General features: G+C 35.5%; 1 protein-coding gene across 1 annotated transcript in view; it reads right to left on the bottom strand.

Annotated features, from left to right (window-relative positions):
• The window catches only part of YME1L (ATP-dependent zinc metalloprotease YME1L), a 131,310-nt gene that overhangs the window by 27,360 nt on the left and 84,630 nt on the right, over window positions 1-19,320 (bottom strand). The window contains exons 11-14 of the mRNA XM_067128858.1: window positions 15,250-15,360; window positions 14,799-14,950; window positions 10,068-10,214; window positions 9,571-9,735 (exon numbers count right to left, since the gene is read on the bottom strand). Of these exons, the coding sequence (XP_066984959.1) occupies window positions 9,571-9,735; window positions 10,068-10,214; window positions 14,799-14,950; window positions 15,250-15,360 (575 nt within the window). The remainder of the gene's footprint in view (window positions 1-9,570; window positions 9,736-10,067; window positions 10,215-14,798; window positions 14,951-15,249; window positions 15,361-19,320) is intronic.

A 19,320-nucleotide genomic window follows, 5' to 3' on the forward strand; every position in this document is an offset into this window, starting at 1 on the left:
ACTGAAAATTCAGTGACTGCCAGATGAAAAGATTTCTCTTCAAGAAATCTTTTGGAGCCCGCTATTATACAGCTTACTTCCAGCTGTAATTTTAACCTTAGCCCTGGCATGTATTATTTGGACCCCTGTATTAGAAAAATGTTCAAGAATGACCTAAAAGTTAAAATCACTGACTTAATTATAAATTAGTTACCTTATATACATTTTCTATGTATTCGTATGTTTAATATAATTTTTTACTTGTAAAAATGTTCATCTTGCAAAAATTGTTATTGTTTACAAAAAAAAAGAGTTATTTTGTTGTACTAACATTTTTTGGTGGTCAGTCACAATCCTTGTATAATCTTTTAAGTGTCCTGTCCCTGCTTCTGAATGGTTGATCCTAATCCTTTGTAAAACCTCTTAAATATTTAACCCTGTTTTGGCAGTTCTACTAATTCTTCAATTGTGTTGGATTCCAGGTACATATTTTTTTCCTTTGTAATCCCCATCTGTCATCTATATGAACTTTCTTTGTAAACTTACTTTTATATTTCTTCAGCCTGCTAAGTAAAGAATGACAGTTGAAAGGCCTCGCAGCACTCCAGTGTTTCTCTTTCCTTTGTGAACTTTGTCTTTATATATATACATACAATAAACACCCCGTATTCACATCCTCACGATTCGCAGACTCACATATTCGCGGATTTCTCTGTGGAGCATATCTACCCCTTATTCGCGGAAAATTCCCCCATTCGTGGTATTTTCACTGAGAAATATTCACTAATTACTGTATTTTCACATCATTTTCATGACTAAATGCCCCTTTTATGATAAAACTATTAAAATAAGAGGTATAAGCATTTTTAGAGGGTTTTTCTTGTGTTTAAACTATCAAAATAGGCAGTTCTAAGTGTTTTTAGAGGGGGTTTAAGTATTTGCAGGATTTTAGCTATTCACAGAATATGGGGGCACTGTACATATCATACATGAATATGGGGATATATATATATATATATATATATATATATATATATATATATATATATATATATATATATATATATATATATATATATATATATATATATATATATATATATATATATATATATATATATATATATATATATATTTCATGATGTTGCCTTGTAATACATACATCCTCCTATAATTTTGACATATTTACTTTTTTTCATGTGTTGTGTGTAATGATAATGATCATTAAAGTGTCATATTTAGTTTGGCATCAGATCTCAAAAGAACTAATGATTAAATAACTTAATAGCGTAATTTAGAATTGGTAATATAATTTTAATAGTAACGTAGTTTAGAACGAATATCCTTCTTGATAAAAACGTAGTATATGAACACGTGTGTGTTCGGCAAAGACTTGTTTCATTTCAATTGTCATCAGTTGAGATAAGAGAGAGCGCTTTGTTTTGGGTTAGTGATGACAGGTTTGGAAAACAAATGCCGATTTGTCCCATACGGGCTCAAGACCAGTGATTTCATGTTGTTCAAGTCACGTACGCCACTTTGAGAGAAAAGATACGTGTCTTGATCAGTTACGCCGTTTTGTAAGATTGCGTTCAAAACGTTTTGCTGGGATGACGTCATTTTCCTTCTAGAAGCTCCTCCACTGTACAGTATCTCGCACCCAAAATGCTTTAATGACGTCACCTCCCTACTTCTAGAACTTTTGTATCTCGCACCCAAAATGCTTTAATGACATCATGTAATTGTTTCACGTGTTACTGGAATCCTAAAATTTGTTTCATTCAGATTTCTGAGACTAGTTGATTTGGTTCCCTCTCTCTCTCTCTCGTTCTTAGAAAGAGATTACTTTTAACGTAGTGTTTTGTGGTCACTTTTGAGATCTGAATTTAGTAAAGTTATTTAGTTTGTAACGGCGCCTGGTAAAAAAAGTGTGTTTTGCGGTAACGCAGCTCCAGCAAGTGATTTACAGAGGTTTTCACAAGTTTGTGTAAAGTAACATGAATTTTACTTATTAATACCATGGAATGATAAGTTAGGAAATTTTGAACAAGTGAAATCATTATTGATAAATCCTATGTGTATTTTTGTGTGTTTTTTCTATTTACAATCTCTTTATATTTTCACATTTTTTATGTTTGTGATGTAACATTTATTTACGCAACATTTTAAATATTTCTTGGTAATTTAACATTGCATACTTGATTTGATATCTCATTTATTTAAGATTCTCTTTTCAAATCTTGAGTAATTCTTGATAGTTTAAATTTTGCTTGATTAATTTAAATTCCTGATAAAGTTTTTGTGAATTAGTTTTGTTTCATAATTTAATTCAAGAATTAAGAAAGTTTTGTGTTTTTTCAAGTAATGGTAAATTTTTCAGATTGTGAATTCTAATTAATTGTGAATTCTAGTTATAAACTTTGAATTTAAAAATAAATTTTTGTATTTAACATTTTTAGAAAAACAGTGTTTCATTTATTGATCACCAGTGAATAGGATTGATTGTGTGTTCATAAGGCAAAGTGATAAACATGTTTTGTTCTTTTAGTTTTGCTAAAGTGAATTAAGACCACGGAAACAGTTAAGAGTTTTTTTATGGAGTGATGCCCTTCTACTCTAGAATATTTCTAGTTTAAATTTTGATACCTCACACATATTCTGATAGACTTAGTTTGATTTTTCAAGTGATAAATAAGTTTTTTCTTAAGGAATCACTGTTACCTTTAGAGTACTCAGTCGCAATAATTAATGTTATGAGAGTTCAGGTATCTGGCTGAAGTGAGGTATATTTTTGAATCTTGAGATTAGTTGTGTAGTAACCAGGTACTTGATACACATCGATGACAATTTATATATATATATATATATATATATATATATATATATATATATATATATATATATATATATATATATATATATATATATATATATATATATATATATATATATACACCAAGACAAGAATACTGAAAAAATCAAAGAACTTTATCTTTTCTTTGAAGTCATATATAATTCTGTTATATATATATAGGCTATTTCCCAAGACAACCATACTGAAACAATAATGCAAAGTTTTTCATAAATTAAAGGTTCCAAAATACAATCTCTCACACCTTATTCAAACAAATTCTGTTTGATGCATATAAAACTTACTTTTTTCCAAATAAATTGTACAAAAAATAACCCCCAGGTTTTATAAGTGAGGCCTCCCAGAGGCTGATGTCATCCCAGTGCTCACTACTGTACACTAATTTTACCCCAGATGGTCAGTCCTAACTTATTCCCACTCAGTATTATTTGCTTTAATAACATATGTTATTATAATAATAATAACAATATTTTAACAATAATAATACAGTGGACCCCCCGTTTTCGCTGGGGATGCGTCCCACACCCCCCCTCGAATAGGTCAAATCCGCGATTGCTTACAACGCCCCTTTAAAAATGCTTATACCTGTCTACCATGAAGGGTCAAACACCAAAGTATGCCTAAAAATACCAGCCTACATCAAATATACATTAAACTATTACCTTATTACTGTATTAATCTTTGAAATGATACTATTAATATAATTTCCAAGCCATCTTAAACATTTTATCATTACATTTATACATACGTACTGTATGGCTTACAGCTGTAGGTGAAACTAATCCAGTCCCCCCTACGTATTCAGCCACACATTTTCTTTCATAAGCTGTTCCGTTTTCTTTTCAGGGGGAACCATTGGTATTTACGTATACAGTATGAAATTCACAAAAAGAGAGAGACAAAAATTTAAAAAACGTATGCACATTTTACAAAATTTAATACTACGTATATTTGTACCTGTCTACCACGAAAGGTCAACACCAAAGTACTGTACAGTATGCCTAAAAATACCAGCCTACATCAAATATACATTAAACTGTACCTTATTACTGTATTAATCTTTGAAATGATACTAATTAATATAATTTCCAAGTCATCTTAAACATTTTATCGTTAAATTTATACGTACATACTGTATGGCCTACAGCTGTAGGTTAAAATAATCCAGTCCCCCCTACGTATTCAGTCACACATTTTCTTTCATACAGTTATAACCGTCCCGTTTTTCTTTTCGGGGAACATTGGTATTTACGATATCGTAATTCACAAAAGAGACAAAAAATTCTTTAAAAATTTATGCACATTTTAAAAAATTTCATACTTCTGTACTTATATATTAAGATTACTACATACGTAAATCACACGGGTACTCACCAGCGATGAATGTTGATTAAAGATGATGATGATGAATTAGCTGTGCAGTGCGATGAATAATGATGAAGATATGACTGCACAGCAAAGCAGAGTTGTTACAACTCATCTGAGGGTGCCTCTTCACCTTCAGGAGGCACTTCTTCAGTTGATTTGGGAGGCACGACTTCAGGCGGTTGGGGAGGCATTTCTTCAGGCGATTCGAGAGGCACTACTTCAGGCGACTGGGGAGGCACTTCTTCGGGTGATTTGGGAGGCTTTGGAGGGGCCTTCTTCGTCCGTTTGATGAACATGGTGATAGGCAGCTGCTGTCGCTGCTTTTTCATGGTGGTGAGGGTTTGATTATAGGGCTCCCATGCTGAATCAAGCATGTTTGAAAACTTTAAGGAGCGTTCCATAAAAGAATCCCATGTTGAAACATACTCCTGCAGATCCTGAATCATTCTCTTCATGTGGGACAGACGTTCCAAAGTCAGGCCGCTCTCCTCTTCCTCCTGCTCCTCCCCTGAACCTGGAGTATCTTCTTCCTCACTGGCAGACTTCGTCAGTTCTTCCAAATCCTGGTCTGTCAGGGGGTCAGAGTGAGCATCAATAAGGGTGCCAATTTCATCCTCGGTGATGTCCTTGAAGCCTTCCCCACCTAGAATCCTCGCCAACTGGACAGCCTTATTAACGGCCGAATGCTGAATTTCTTGAGGAGAGAAGCCCTGTAATCATAAACACACTCCGGCCACAACTTGTTCCAGCATGCGTTCAGGGTCTCCTTCTTCATGTCATTCAGTGATCGGCTGATGATGCCCAGACATGTGGCAATCGTGAATTTACACCAATATTCTTTTAGCATAAATTCACTGTCACTGTCCATTGCAGTTACAAGGTGCTGGAGGGAGTTCCCGGTATAGAGTGCCTTGAAGGCACGGATCACGCCCTGGTCCATAGGCTGGAGGAGAGAGGTGGTGTTGGGAGGGAGGAACTCAAACTGGACTCCCTTGTAAGAAAGATCGAGAGGGTGGCCACCAGCATTATCCATAATCAGCAACACCTTGAACTCCATGCCCAAGTCGTTCAGGTATTGCCTAACTTGAGGGATGAAGCTTTGATGGAACCAGTACTCTGTGAGGACTTTGGTGATCCAGGCCTTAGGGTTATGCATCCAGAACACAGGAAGCAATGCCTTGTTCTTATTCTTGAGGGCCCTGGGGTTTGCAGCCTTGTAAATGAGGCCTGGTTTAAGCATGAAACCAGCTGCATTCCCATACATGAGGAGGGTAACCCTATCCTTCTGGGCCTTGAATCCGGAGGCTTTAGCTTCGTCCTTCATAAGGTATGTCCAGGAAGGCATCTTCTTCCAGAACAGGCCAGTCTCATCCATATTGAACACCTGTTCTGGATGGTAGCCCTTCTCCTCAATGATCTTCTTGAAGGCTTCCGGATATTTCGCGGCTGCTTCAGTGTCTGCAGATGCAGCTTCCCCATGCAGAGTAACAGACTTTAGGTTGAACCGGAAATCTGTGGAACCACCCCTTGCTGGCCTGAAACCTGATGGTCCTGCTTGGGGTTCTTCCCCTCTTCTTCTTCTGCTGGTTCATCAAAGCCTAGAAATTCCAATTCGCCTTCTTCAACGCCTTCCTCTGCCTGTACTATGTCGTCGCCTTCCTTAGCAGTTGATAACTGCCGGTGGAGTTGTCGTGCTTTCTCGTGAATAATGTTGGAGTCGAGGGGCACATTTTTCTTCCAGCAGTCCTTTATCCAGATTGCCAGAGCAGATTCCATTTTCACGATTGTTTTATCCCGCACTGTTGCAACTGTCTTTGCACTACCGAAGCAGCTCATACTCACAGCCTTGCGTATCTCCGCCTCTTTCTTCTTGATATATCTCACTGTGCTCTCATTTACACTGAAATGGCGACCAACCGCGCAAAACTTTTTGCCCACCTTTAACATGTCAAGAAGTTTCACCTTCTCCTCGAGTTTCATAACAGATTTCTTTCTTTTAAACTCTTTGCCAGAAGGCTTTGAAGGAGCAGGGCATTTTTTAGCAGGCATTTTAAGACCGAATACCGCCGATTCACAAAGATAAAAAATCAAAACGGACAGACTCACAGTTTCACAAGGTAAGATGCTGCGAACTATACGCACAATCTGAAGATGATGCCGTGGAGCGTCATCCCAGAATTCCGTGTTCGCGAGTTGGTTGTGAATGTTCAGCAAATGAGCGCCAAGTGAACAGCCAATGAGCGCCAAGGAAAATGAATGGTGCTTCTAGATTGGCTGCTTTGCAGATGACAGCCAATAGTGTGTCGAGTATCACTGATCCTAGGTACACAGCATCTAGCATCGCGATTTCTTTGTAGTGTACAGTATTTGCAGAGAGGTGGCTTGGGTGAAGCACTTTTAAGAAAAACAAATATATATTACTGAAATTTTGCTGTGTTTACGTTAATATATTACAGTACTGTAATATTTAAAAATTAGTAAATCATTTTTAACTTACAAAATGTACTTACAGCAGTCATTACAGCAATATATACTTTACATACATGAAAATGCTACGTACCGCAGATGTAAACATACGTACCCTGCAGTATTCCTGTAGTCTTACGTATTTTAGATATGCTCTACGTACTACCCGTAGTACTGTACTATACTATGTATCATCCTAAAACACTTTTTGTATGTAATATTTAAAAATCATCTTACAACAAAACATTTTATAAAATGTACGTACTGTATGCGCAGAAGGTCCGTGTTAGTATATGTACATGCAACCAATAGTACCATGCGTATACCGTAGCGGGAAATTTCGGCAAATGACCCAATATACAACCCGTTTTATTGCTATCTTACAACAAAACATTTTATAAAATGTACGTACTGTGTGCGCAGAAGATCCGTGTTAGTATATGTACGAGCAACCAGTACAGTAGTACCATGCGTGTACCATAGCAGCAAATTATCAGCAAATGACCCAATACAGTATACAGTAGTGTAATCCGTTTTATTGCTACTGTATCTCACGTTTATTTGTTTTGCATGTACAGTACTATGGCGTAAAAATATTTTTTGAAATCGTGCATTAAGATGTCCTCTGAATGCTCTGCTTCTTCTAAGGCCTCTGGCCAATAGCCTACAATTACTGTAATGACTGATGAGAAGAAAGTACTGTAGACATGATTGTTTTGTTAAGAGAGGGCAAAAGTCACGGAGAAGTAGTAGCCCATTACAGCATGACATTAATTGCGGTCCCCACATTGAGCATGAACAAGGTAAAATACTCATGCAGCCCTACTGTAACCACCTTCGTTGCCATGTTCAAATACCTTAACATGACAGCGCCTCCTGTCATTCATCGTACTGCACAACTAATTCATCATCATCATCATCTACAGCATACTGAAATCAATATTCATCACCAGTTACTACCCGTATGATTTAACTTTACAGTACAGTACAGTACTGTATTAGTTATTATTATTAAGGTACCCAGTGTAGTACTGAATACATAATATTATTATTTAATTCTTATTACTATTATATGTACAGTACTGTAGTACAGTATTACAGTATTATTGATTTACATGATTTTTTAATGTTATTATACAATAAATATGAAAATACAGAATACTATTGCTATATACATAATATTATTATTTAATTTCTATTACTATTATATGTACAGTACTGTAGTATGGTATTATTATTGATTTACATGATTTTTTAATGTTATTATACAATAAATATGAAAATACAGAATACTATTGCTATACTGAAAAAGAAAAAAATCTGCATCCGCGAATATGGAGTTTCCATAAATATTTTTATAGATATGTTCCATGGAAAAACCATAAATGCGTGAGTTTCCATAAAAATTTTTAGATAGGTTCCATAGAAAAACCCACGAGTGGGTGAGTCCATGAACCTTGAGCACGCGAATACGGGGGTCCACTGTAATATTAATAATCATCATCATCATCCTCATCATCTTTATTATTATTATTATTATTATTTTATTATTATTATTACCAGTACTGTACTGTAAAATGGACTGTCGTAAACAGAGTACAATACCAGTGGCGTTTGTTGGTGCCAGCTGATCCACATCATTCCTAAATATGCCTCAAAACACTCCTATCCGTAACAAGCTAGAACTAGAAGAAAAAGACATACCCATAACTGAAAGGAAATTAAGGGTAAAACAGTAACTTGGTAAACATAACGTTACGCCCGCAGAGAAACACGACTATCATACAAAGAGCAAATCGTCATACATATACATGTATGTGAGAATCATCATACATTCAACCAGGTTTACCAGACTTGTGGCTTGTCTAATAATTCAATACTATTTTTTATAATTTCCAACCATTTACTATGCCAAGCAAAACACTGACTAGCATTAACAACACTAAGTACCAATATAAATGACCGAATCAAGAACAGCTGTTTGCCGATATTAGTTACCATAACTGTCGCATATTCATTAAGAGCTGAGTTATAGCTGTTGACTTATTACAAAACGCTAATTCTCAATGGTGAATTCGATTAGAAATAAAAAATTTGTATTCATCCTTCATGCAATGCAGAAGAAGAAAGTATATCACTAAGCTTAAGCTGTAGGTTGGCTGCTGTAGCTTAAGATACAAATAACAGGATAGGTGAAAGCAAATTCTGAAAATGGCAAAATCACACAATTACTTCATTTGGAATTTACTGAATTTATAAATAGAGGCAAGCTGCATTTTTATCCCAGTTTATTAATTTATAAAAAGAAATATCTCCAAATTATTTTTCATTTACAATCTGATGACAATGATAATGTAGTGTAAAACTCAATCAGCTGATGATTTTAAGAATGTAAACATTTCCAGAATACAAATGGTGCATGATCACAATGTTCATATTTTATAATACCGTAATATGATAATACGTGGAATATAATTCGATACAGTACGTACAACAGGACTTTTACTGTTCCATAATTATCTTTATTTTAAATACAACTGTACTATTCAACTCATGCAAATGGATACTACTGGTGTACCTGCCTAACTGGGGCCAACAGTTAACATACATTTTGGCAGCCTACCCAACAAGTCTTGCCACAACACACCCAAACTTGGAATGACTTAGTTCAGCTGTTGGCTCACCAAGCAAACTTCATGATTAAAGCTCTACCCTCCAAAAAAAAAAAATGACGGTTTTTTTAGCTTTTCAATTTGTAGAATGTCAGATAGGGTATTATAAACCTATGCATTAAAACCTTTTCTTTAATATGCCCTGTTGAAATGGGGTTGTTTCTTATATGCCAGCAAATATGGTAATATTTACATCAAAATTTTACCACTTACCTGTAATAGCTTTTTAATCTCTGTATCAATAGCTTCTTTGGTCGAGTGTCCTAAAGAATCACCAGTGCTTATTAGTTGACTAGAATTATCTTCAAAGGTTCGCAGTCCAACAATGTCACTCATGCCAAGGTCCTTTACCATGTGAGTAGCAATACTTGTAGCTTGCTGTTGAAGAAATGCAACTGCAGCTAGTAATATTTCCATTATCAATGTATGGAACTAATAATACATAAGGGTGTTACTTACCTAAAATACATAGATACTAGTACTTAGATATAATTTTTAAGATTTATTTATTCTTGGTAATGACAATCCAATGGTGTCAAGGATCAAGAAGAAAAGAAATAATGTGGACTAAAATCTAGCCTCTTCATACTTTAGTCTTAAGAAAATTTATGACCAAAACAGTGATCAGTAAAATTCCTCTTTTTCTTTTTTTTTTTTTCTTTTAAAGAACTATTTCACAATCCTAAACAAGATGCTTTGTGATACATTACCTTGAGATCAGAAGATGCTCCTGAGGTTATCAATTCTGGACCAAAGATAAGTTCTTCAGCAGCTCTTCCACCCATCAGTGAGTCCATTGAAGCCAACATCTGACTTCGGGTTAAGTGGTACTGTTCTTTAGCAGGGATATATGCTGTCTGCAAATTAAGTTATTAATGATTTACTTACTTTGAAATAATCATAGGACACATAAGAACAATTAGTATCATCATTTCTTGTATAAGAGATGACTTGAATTTTAATCTTTCAATATGAAACACATTGATAAGCATAGAAATTTGGCTCAATTTGGTACAATACATTTCAAAATCATCCACTCACTTATACTGTTTTAGATTAAAAACTAAGCTGCCATGACAATACACTGAAAAAATCTCCAAAACTATGAAAAATTATAAAAATTAAAAATTACAAACTTCACATGAATTTATAAAGAAAAAGGATTGACAAAGTTTGAATATAAGCAATATGCTTTATGCAAATCAGTATGTTGACTTGAACATCTATTTTCTACCTATGCAGTAACAAATCTGAAGGTGTCTTGTCATATCTGAAATCGACTAAATGACCAAAAAACTAGCTTGTCAACCTTCTTGGCAGAAATGTCCATATGCATATCATTTTACTAAGACTATACTTTTGCTGCATATGTCACCATAAAGAAAAATATTAAATCTATATTACTATACAAAATTCAGAACAGTTTATTTATATGTATTTACATACATATCTTAAATTATAGTGTTAACCCTGCACTAAATCCTCAACATACGTGGATGCATAACTAAAGCAAAAGAAAAAACTAAAAACTAAATCCACCCCCTCTCCCCAGTCCTTAAAATTACAGCATGCACATCATTTCAGATTAAGTAACAAACTAGCATATGTTTTCCCCAAAAAAGCCTACCCACAGAACTCAACAATAATTCTATAGTTATTAACAAACATGAAATTTCCACAAATAACATATATGAGTCTTTCAGTCGAGAAACATGCCAAGCACCATTTTTAAAATATTGAGGAAATCGCAATTGAAAATTGGCAATTTTCGATCATGAGTTACTCGGTAAATATAATAGCTAGGAGCTTCATTTTTTTTTAATAGTAGTAAATTTTATGCACAATACAGCTAACATAAAATATTTTCTATAAGATGTGTAGTTTTTTGGCAGTTGGATGAAAACCTAACCTGACACCTTAATTTTGTATAAATTTTCCACTTTATAAGCCAATAAATGAGTTATAAACGCATGTTTGTTGTATTAAATACCCTAACTATGCATGAAATATGTCTGTAATGTGTTTAGTAATGTTGTAACATAAATATGCTGGGGTCAGTTGCCTGATGCGCCCTCAAATTTTCCACATTAATAAATTTCACTTCCTACGCCGTAATCAGGATCATCAGAAAACTCAAAATCACTATCCCCTTCCCGCCACTAACACGCATACGCCTTTTCTTACCCCTAACACTCCCGGTAAGGCTTTCTTCACCAACACTAATGGCGGTACTGTCACCAACGCTAGGTTCACCTTCATTTTTCCCTTTATTATTTTATACATTCCCTTCAAAATTAACTTGCTCACACTCTTTGATTACTAGAGAATCGTCTGACACAATATCAATCAACTGAGTAATCTCCACATCGACATTTTCATCACTTTCTTCAGACGAACTTTGGTAATCATGGAAAGCATAACCGTAAAAACTATTAACCCTTTAACGCCGAAGCCCTATTTACAAAAACGTCTCCCGTATGCTGGCGTTTCGGTGAGTTAGCGCCGAAGCGGAAAAAAAGTTTTTCAAAAAATCACAGCACGCTTAGTTTTTTACGATTAAGAGTTCATTTTTGGCTCATTTTTTTGTCATTGCCTGAAGTTTAGTATGCAACCATCAGAAATGAAAAAAATATCATTATATATAAATATTGGAATATATGACAGCAAAAAAAAATTTTATATAATTGTATACAAATCGCACTGTAAGCAAAACGGTTAAAGCTAATGAGTTAATTTTTTTTAGTTGTATTGTACACTAAACTGCGATGATTTTGGTATATAACAAATTTTAAAACGATCAAAGCAACACAGAGAAAATATTATCACAAAATGATGCATGAATTCGTAACGCGCAGACGTAAAAAAATGTTTTTTTCAAAAATTCACCATAAATCGAAATATTGTGCTAGAGACTTCCCGTTTGTTGAAAAATTAAGCTAATTGATTGAATATTACTAGACTGTAAGTGTTTTAGCTTACAATTGCAGTTTTCGACCATTTCGGTTGAGTTAAAGTTGACCGAAAGTCGAATTTTGTCTATTTATCGTGATTTATATGGAAATATTTCAAAACTGATAAAAGCTACAACCATGAGTTATTTTTTGTTGTATTGTACATGAAATTGCGCACATTTTCATATATAAAACTTTATGTAACGACTAATTTAAAGCGGTGCAAATATTATGACAACAAGACGAAAGAATTTCTGAGATGTTCGGCCAAGTTACCACAGCGCAGACGTAAGGAAAATGTTTTTTTAAAAATTCACCATAAATCGAAATATTGTGCTAGAGACTTCCAATTTATTGCATAATGAAGTTAAACGATTGAATATTACTAGAATGTAAGAGTTTTAGCTTAAAATTGCGTTTTTACCATTTCGGTCGAGTTAAAGTTGACCGAAGGTTGAAATTTTGGCAGTTATGGTGATTTATGTGAAAATATTTCAAAACAGATAAAAGCTACAACCATGAGCTATTTTCTGTTGTATTCTACATGAAATTGCGCACATTTTCATATATAAAAGTTTATGTAACGACTAATGTAAAATGATGCAAACATTACGACAACATGACAAAAGAATTTCTGAGATGTTAGGCCGAGTTACAGCACGCAGAGCGTAAGGAAAAAATTTTTTTTCAGAAATTCACCATAAATCAAAATATTGTGCTAGAGACTTCCAGTTTGTTGCAAAATGAAGGTACATGATTGAATATTACTAGAATTTAAGAGTTTTAGCTTATAATTGCGTTTTTTTACCATTTCGGTCGAGTTAAAGTTGACCAAAGCTTGAAATTTTGGCAGTTATCGTGATTTATATGAAAATATTTCAAAGCTGATAAAAGCTACAACCATGAGTTATTTTCTGTTGCATTCTACATCAAATTGCGCACATTTCCATATATAAAACTTTATGTAACGACTAATATAAAACAGTGCAAACATTACGACATGACGAAAGAATTTCTGGTGCGGATGTAAGGAAAAAGTTTTTTTCAAAAATTCACCATAAATCGAAATATTGTGCTAGAGACTTCCAATTGGTTGCAAAATGAAGGTAAATGATTGAATATTACTAGATCATAAGAGTTTTAGCTTAAAATTGCATTTTTTTACCATTTTGGTCGAGTCAAAGTTGACCAAAGGTTGAAATTTTGACAGTTATCGTGGTTTATATGAAAATATTTCCAAACTGATAAAAGCTACAACCATGGGTTGTATTTTGCTGTATTGTACATGAAATTGTGCACATTTTCATATATAAAACTTTATGTAACGGCTAATATAGAACAGTAAAAAAATTACGACAAAATGACGAAAGAATTTATGAAATTTTCGGCTGAGTTACCGCCCGTGCATAAGAAACAAGTTTTTTTCAAAAATTCACCATAAATCGAAATATTGTGCTAGAGACTTCCAATTTGTTGCAAAATGAAGGTAAATGATTGAATATTACTAGAATGTAAGAGTTTTAGCTTACAATTGCGTTTTTCGACCATTTCGGTTGAGTCAAAGTTGACCAAAGGTTGAAATTTTTTGTAGTCAACGTACGGTACATCCACTCGGCACCCAACAGACAATTTTAGTCGACGTATGATACGTTCAATAGGCGTTTAAGGGTTAACAGACAACTTTCCATCACTGTCTCTCACTGACTTTTTCTTTGTTAATAATGGTTTACCCTTCTCTTTTTTGCCCCCAAACACACCACGACGCTTTCCTGTCATATTGATAATCTTATTAACCCACAACACTTATTATTTATCACGATTTTGGCGAAATAATCAGATGATCCCGCAATCACCACGTGAAACTGCATGTTGTGTTTACAAAGTCACTCCTATGTCAGCTGACGCTGTACGGCGAAGCTGATTGGTCGAAGGCGCTGTGACGTAACGCACATCTTTCTCGACTGAAGAAAAGCCACCAACCAAGCGCCATAAGCTAGCGTGGTTCTGGAGGTGTCATGTTACTTCACGGAACTAGGTCCCGTTTCAGGAGCTTCGATAAAGTGGTCTAAGCGACATCTGCAAGAGAGGTGACAATAGGGTGGGTTTGGACAAAAAATAGACCATATTGGAGGGTAGTGTTGACATGTTTCTTGATGGATCTGTGATGTACAAGGATAAAACCAGCAAAAAATAAAATAAAACCACTCTGACCCAGGATAGCGCTTGGCATGTTTCTTGACTGAAATGCTCATATGTAAAAACAAAAAACATATTTTTTACAAGTTTGTCCTCCACACTAGTAACTTCCTATCCAATAATGAGTCTACCAGCTTGTAAGCAGTGGCAATATAATTTTTACATTTCTTATATTTTACTAAAAACAAAATGTTTTGGACCATCTTTAAAAACTACACCTGTAAAGTTAACTACAGAACATAATTACCTACACCTGCAACGAAAGACATATACAGTATACAGTACTATACTCACATGTCCCAAGGACGGACCACGAGGAATAATTGTTACTTTATGAAGAGGATGGGAATCTTTTGTGTAGTATGCTACCAAGGCATGCCCACCTTCATGGTAAGCTGTGATGAGATTAGCTTCCTCATCAGGTATTCTGGATTTCTTTTCAGGGCCTAAAAAAATTTTAATTTTATACTGTAATAATGTGTACATAACTAAATATCAGCATGTTTGAAAAAAAGAATATTAATCCTATGTACAGCATGAGTTGCCTAAGAGCATACAGTGATCCATCCCAAAGGTCTTTTACATTAAAAATAAAGGTTGCCCAAAGTTTTCAGCTTAATATTTTATGCAAACAAATATGCAATCGTCTACAAATCACTTCCTTAATATGTATAATCCAACTCACTAACATATGAGAGAGAGAGAGAGAGAGAGAGACTCATGTGGACTCAGCCAGAAGACATACCCATGAGAACCTTATCTCTAGCAGCTTCCAAGTGCTTCATAGAAACTGCATCAACTTGATCAGCAGCAGCTCTTAATGCAGCCTGGTTGGTTACATTCTTGATGTCAGCCCCTGAAAAAAAAGGGCTAATTATAACTCTTAGTCTTTCAAGTTTCACAATCAATAACATTTGAAAGGGAAAATTTTTAGGTTTTAAATAAAGACTTATTTTTTCCTACAAACCCATCAAGAGTGGTCTTCAAATGCCCCAGACCAAACAGTCTTCACTTTCTAATAAACAATAAAATAATCTTGCAGCACATGTGTGCCATCTGGACTCTTGGTACCTATCAATCTACTTTGGCTCCTTTTGTGTAGTCAGGAAATGTGGTGGTAATAAAAGTTGGATTTGGGGAGGAGGCACTCACTGTATGACTGACAGGGTTCTATACAAAAAAAAAATTATTTTAGTTTTGAGTTCATGTATGCCCAATCACAATTGACGTGGTAGAGTAGAGTCGCTGTATATTTTTAGTGCTTTTATCAATATGCAGGATCCAGGCAAGCACATGAGGACTAATATGAAACAAGGACTAAGGTCCTGAAGACTCAAGATGATTCCTCAAGGTAAAGACAAACCCACAGAATGAAATGCAAGACACTTGTACGGGTAGGTATCTTCCGATTTGTAAAACAAACTTACTTTCAAATCTCGTGAGACATAAAAATTTATTAATCCCATATCTAAATCTTTATAATACCAAAATGAATGGATAAAAGGAGATGGAGTTATGAAGTAGATGATGAGGATGATTCCCTATACCTTTGGCCAATGGTAAAACTTGGCCCACTGAAAATGCTGATCTCTACAATACAAATACCTGTAGTGAGTTATACCACTCAAATACAAAATGGCAAATACAGTATTAACTCGACTATCTGCATGTGCACTATCTGCAACTCATTTTGTTTATCATCTTTCAGTGGCTGATAGATATGCGTTACGACTACACCACAGAAGTTTCATTCTCATTGGCTGTTTGTGAAGACACCAAAGAACCTGCTCTGTGGCATGCTCCACTGCTCTGTCCAGTTGTGTATCATTCCTCAATAATCACATATTAAACAGTTTATGTGTTGCACCCTGAGTTGCAATGCATTCTGCAGATTTTGTGGGTGCCCCTACAGCACTGCAGGTGCTGTTTTTGCCATGTATGGTGCTGTGTATTTTTGGTATGGCATAACTACCACCTAAGAGTGCCAAGAGGATACTGACCCTCCATAAGAAGCTGGAAATCGTCAAGAGAATTGAGGCCCGCTGTGTTGTTTTTAAGCATATACAGTACTGTGTATTGACAAAATAAGAAAAAAGTTATCAAATTGTCCATTTACATTCATAGTTTTTTTAACCTTATTTGCAAACTTCTGTTACCCACAAGGGCCTTGGATGTATTAATGCAAATAATTGAGGTAATATTTGTATGGACTGACTGTGCTTGGCACCCGCATTTAAAACAAAAGATGACAGCGCCTAATTTGTGGACTAGTGCTCTTACATCTGTTCTGACACTCACATTACTGCAGGATCTCAGAGGCTGCCTTATAGCCACTAGGAGATGGTGTTCCTCATGACCTGCTTCTTGTATTGGGATACAATGCCGTCAGAAGCCAAGTTTACTTTGCCAACTCTTAATGTTGACTTGTGGCACAGAAGTAAAGTGAGTTCATTGTGTTTGTTACATATAATATATTATAACGATGATCATCCTCTGCATTATCCTTTACTGACCTGTCTATTTTTCCTCGAAACAATAAGCAGGCTGCTGCTGCAAAAAGTGCTGTTTTCTAGTATCAGGTTTAACACTAATCAGATTAATAGGACTTTTATTTTGATTACAACTGAATGTGGAATAGTTTGCCTAGTGCAGTTGTGGAGTCTTCTGGTTTCCAAGTGCTGTAGTGAGGGGCAAATTCATTCATTCTTTCTGCTGACATCTGAATTCAGGTGTCTTGGTTTTATTTTCAATTCCCTCGTATTTAATTATTTATAACGTTTTTCTTTAACTTTAATGACCCTGTCATTTAGGGTTTTCAGCTGAAGATCTAGAGAAAGAAAAGAAACAACAACCTAGTGCCACTGCCCCTGGTATCTCAGCAGGTAGTACCAGAAAGCCCTCACTGGATAAAGCTGAAGTTCCTCATTGTTACTTCTGAAAAATAGGGTGGGGTTTGTGAAAGGGCAGTAAAATGGTCCTATTTGTCCTCTTTGCAGTTAAGGTCTTTACTACAAGTGGTTTAAGAACTGAAGTCCGAGGAGTCAAAAATATCATCTATAACGACAAGGAGACAACCCCAACAGAAAAGAACTGATGGGGTCGCCTCATGATTTGGCAGGGGACGCTGACTCATAATAAGATCTCAATATATATATAAGACGAGACCAAAACAGCCAAAATATAGAACAAAAAACCCCACAATAAGATGGTACTTAACTTGGAGATAGTAAAGCTGTTCAATGACATGGCGAAAGATGAATAAATCTGACTTCACGTGCTAGAAAATGGAATGAGGTAGGTGGCGCTGGTGTCACTTGGTCCTGGCGGGTATTGGGTGTAGGGGCTGTAACCTCACCGCTTTATTCAAAATTTTGATAGGGAGAGATCAGTAAGTCTCTGGTGAACTTTTCTTCCCTGGAGTGAAAGTAACTATTAGCTTTCCTGAAAGTATCAGCATATTATACCTAGAAATTCGAATGGAATTTCACCGGCTGACAATACTGGACTCAGAAATGATAGCTAAAGCTGTTCAAGAAAAAGGATTAATCCGACTTAGGAGGCTTAGGTAAACTCTCCTCAAAATACTGGACAAGTCTCTTGAACTTTTCATCAGTGAAAGTTCAAGAGACTTGTCCAGTATTTTGAGGAGAGTTTACCTAAGCCTCCTAAGTCGGATTAATCCTTTTTCTTGAACAGCTTTAGCTATCATATTTGAGATGGGTCAGTGCAAATCACCTATCAGGGAAGTCACATGTGTTAGAGTTTTGACTTCAGTTCTTACACCACTTGTAGTAAAGACCTTAACTGCAAAGAGGACAAATAGGACCATTTTACTGCCCTTTCACAAACCCCTGGAAGAGGGCAGACCCATAGCCTTTGACAGTGTAGACAGGCAGATTATTACATCACCCTAATATCTTATCCAAAAACCCCTGCAAGAAGGGTAGACCTGTAGCCTTTGATAGCAGAGACAGACAGATTATTACATCACCCTAATATCTCGTCCAAAAGCCCCTGCAAGAGGTCAGACCCTTTAATAGTGGAGGCAGACAGATTATTACTTCACCCTAATTTCTTGTCCAAAACCCCCTGCAAGAGGGGTATACCTGTAGCCTCTGATAAAGGAGACAGATTACTGTATTACAATACTCTAATATATTGTCCATAAAAATAAGATCAGCAATTATGAAAATAGTGAAATAGACTTGATTTATGGCCCTTTCACTTTGCCAGTTACAAATTTGGTCTACTTGACCTAGTAGAGGAGTTGAAGTCCTATGCAAACCTCCTCCAAAAACCTCTTGAACATTGTATAACTTCCATGTCTAAAGCTGTAAGTTTTTGAATCTGAAGTGAAGCTGATTTTGTAGCTTCTTCCATACTCAAGCTTCCTGGGAATGTCCATCAACATGGGTAGAAGGTCCATAATCCACTCTCACCATTGCCAAATTATCAACAATACGGAGAAGTCTCAGGAAGACATTAGTGAGGGTGATGAGGCTGAGATGGTGCAGGAAAAATCTTGCTAGATTGTGCCCATCATTACTGACAAACAGAATCAAGGTATCCAATTCACAAAGGTTATAAAGTCAAGTTCTTCAATGTGTCTTAAAAGACAATGAGGGTAATACATTTGCCGACATTAACTTCCTCTGAGTGGTTCCCAACCATTCATGGTCAGTATTGTCCTTCGTTGAAAACTCAAGTCCAGCATCATTTCTGGTTGTGATACTATCCACAGCATGGAAGAAACTACTACTATTCTTCTTCTGTAAAGAAAGTCATGAACAATGCTCCTGTTGTGGTCAAGGTCCTA

The sequence above is a fragment of the Macrobrachium rosenbergii genome, chromosome 27, assembly GCF_040412425.1.
Source record: "Macrobrachium rosenbergii isolate ZJJX-2024 chromosome 27, ASM4041242v1, whole genome shotgun sequence".
Lineage (NCBI taxonomy): Eukaryota > Metazoa > Arthropoda > Malacostraca > Decapoda > Palaemonidae > Macrobrachium > Macrobrachium rosenbergii.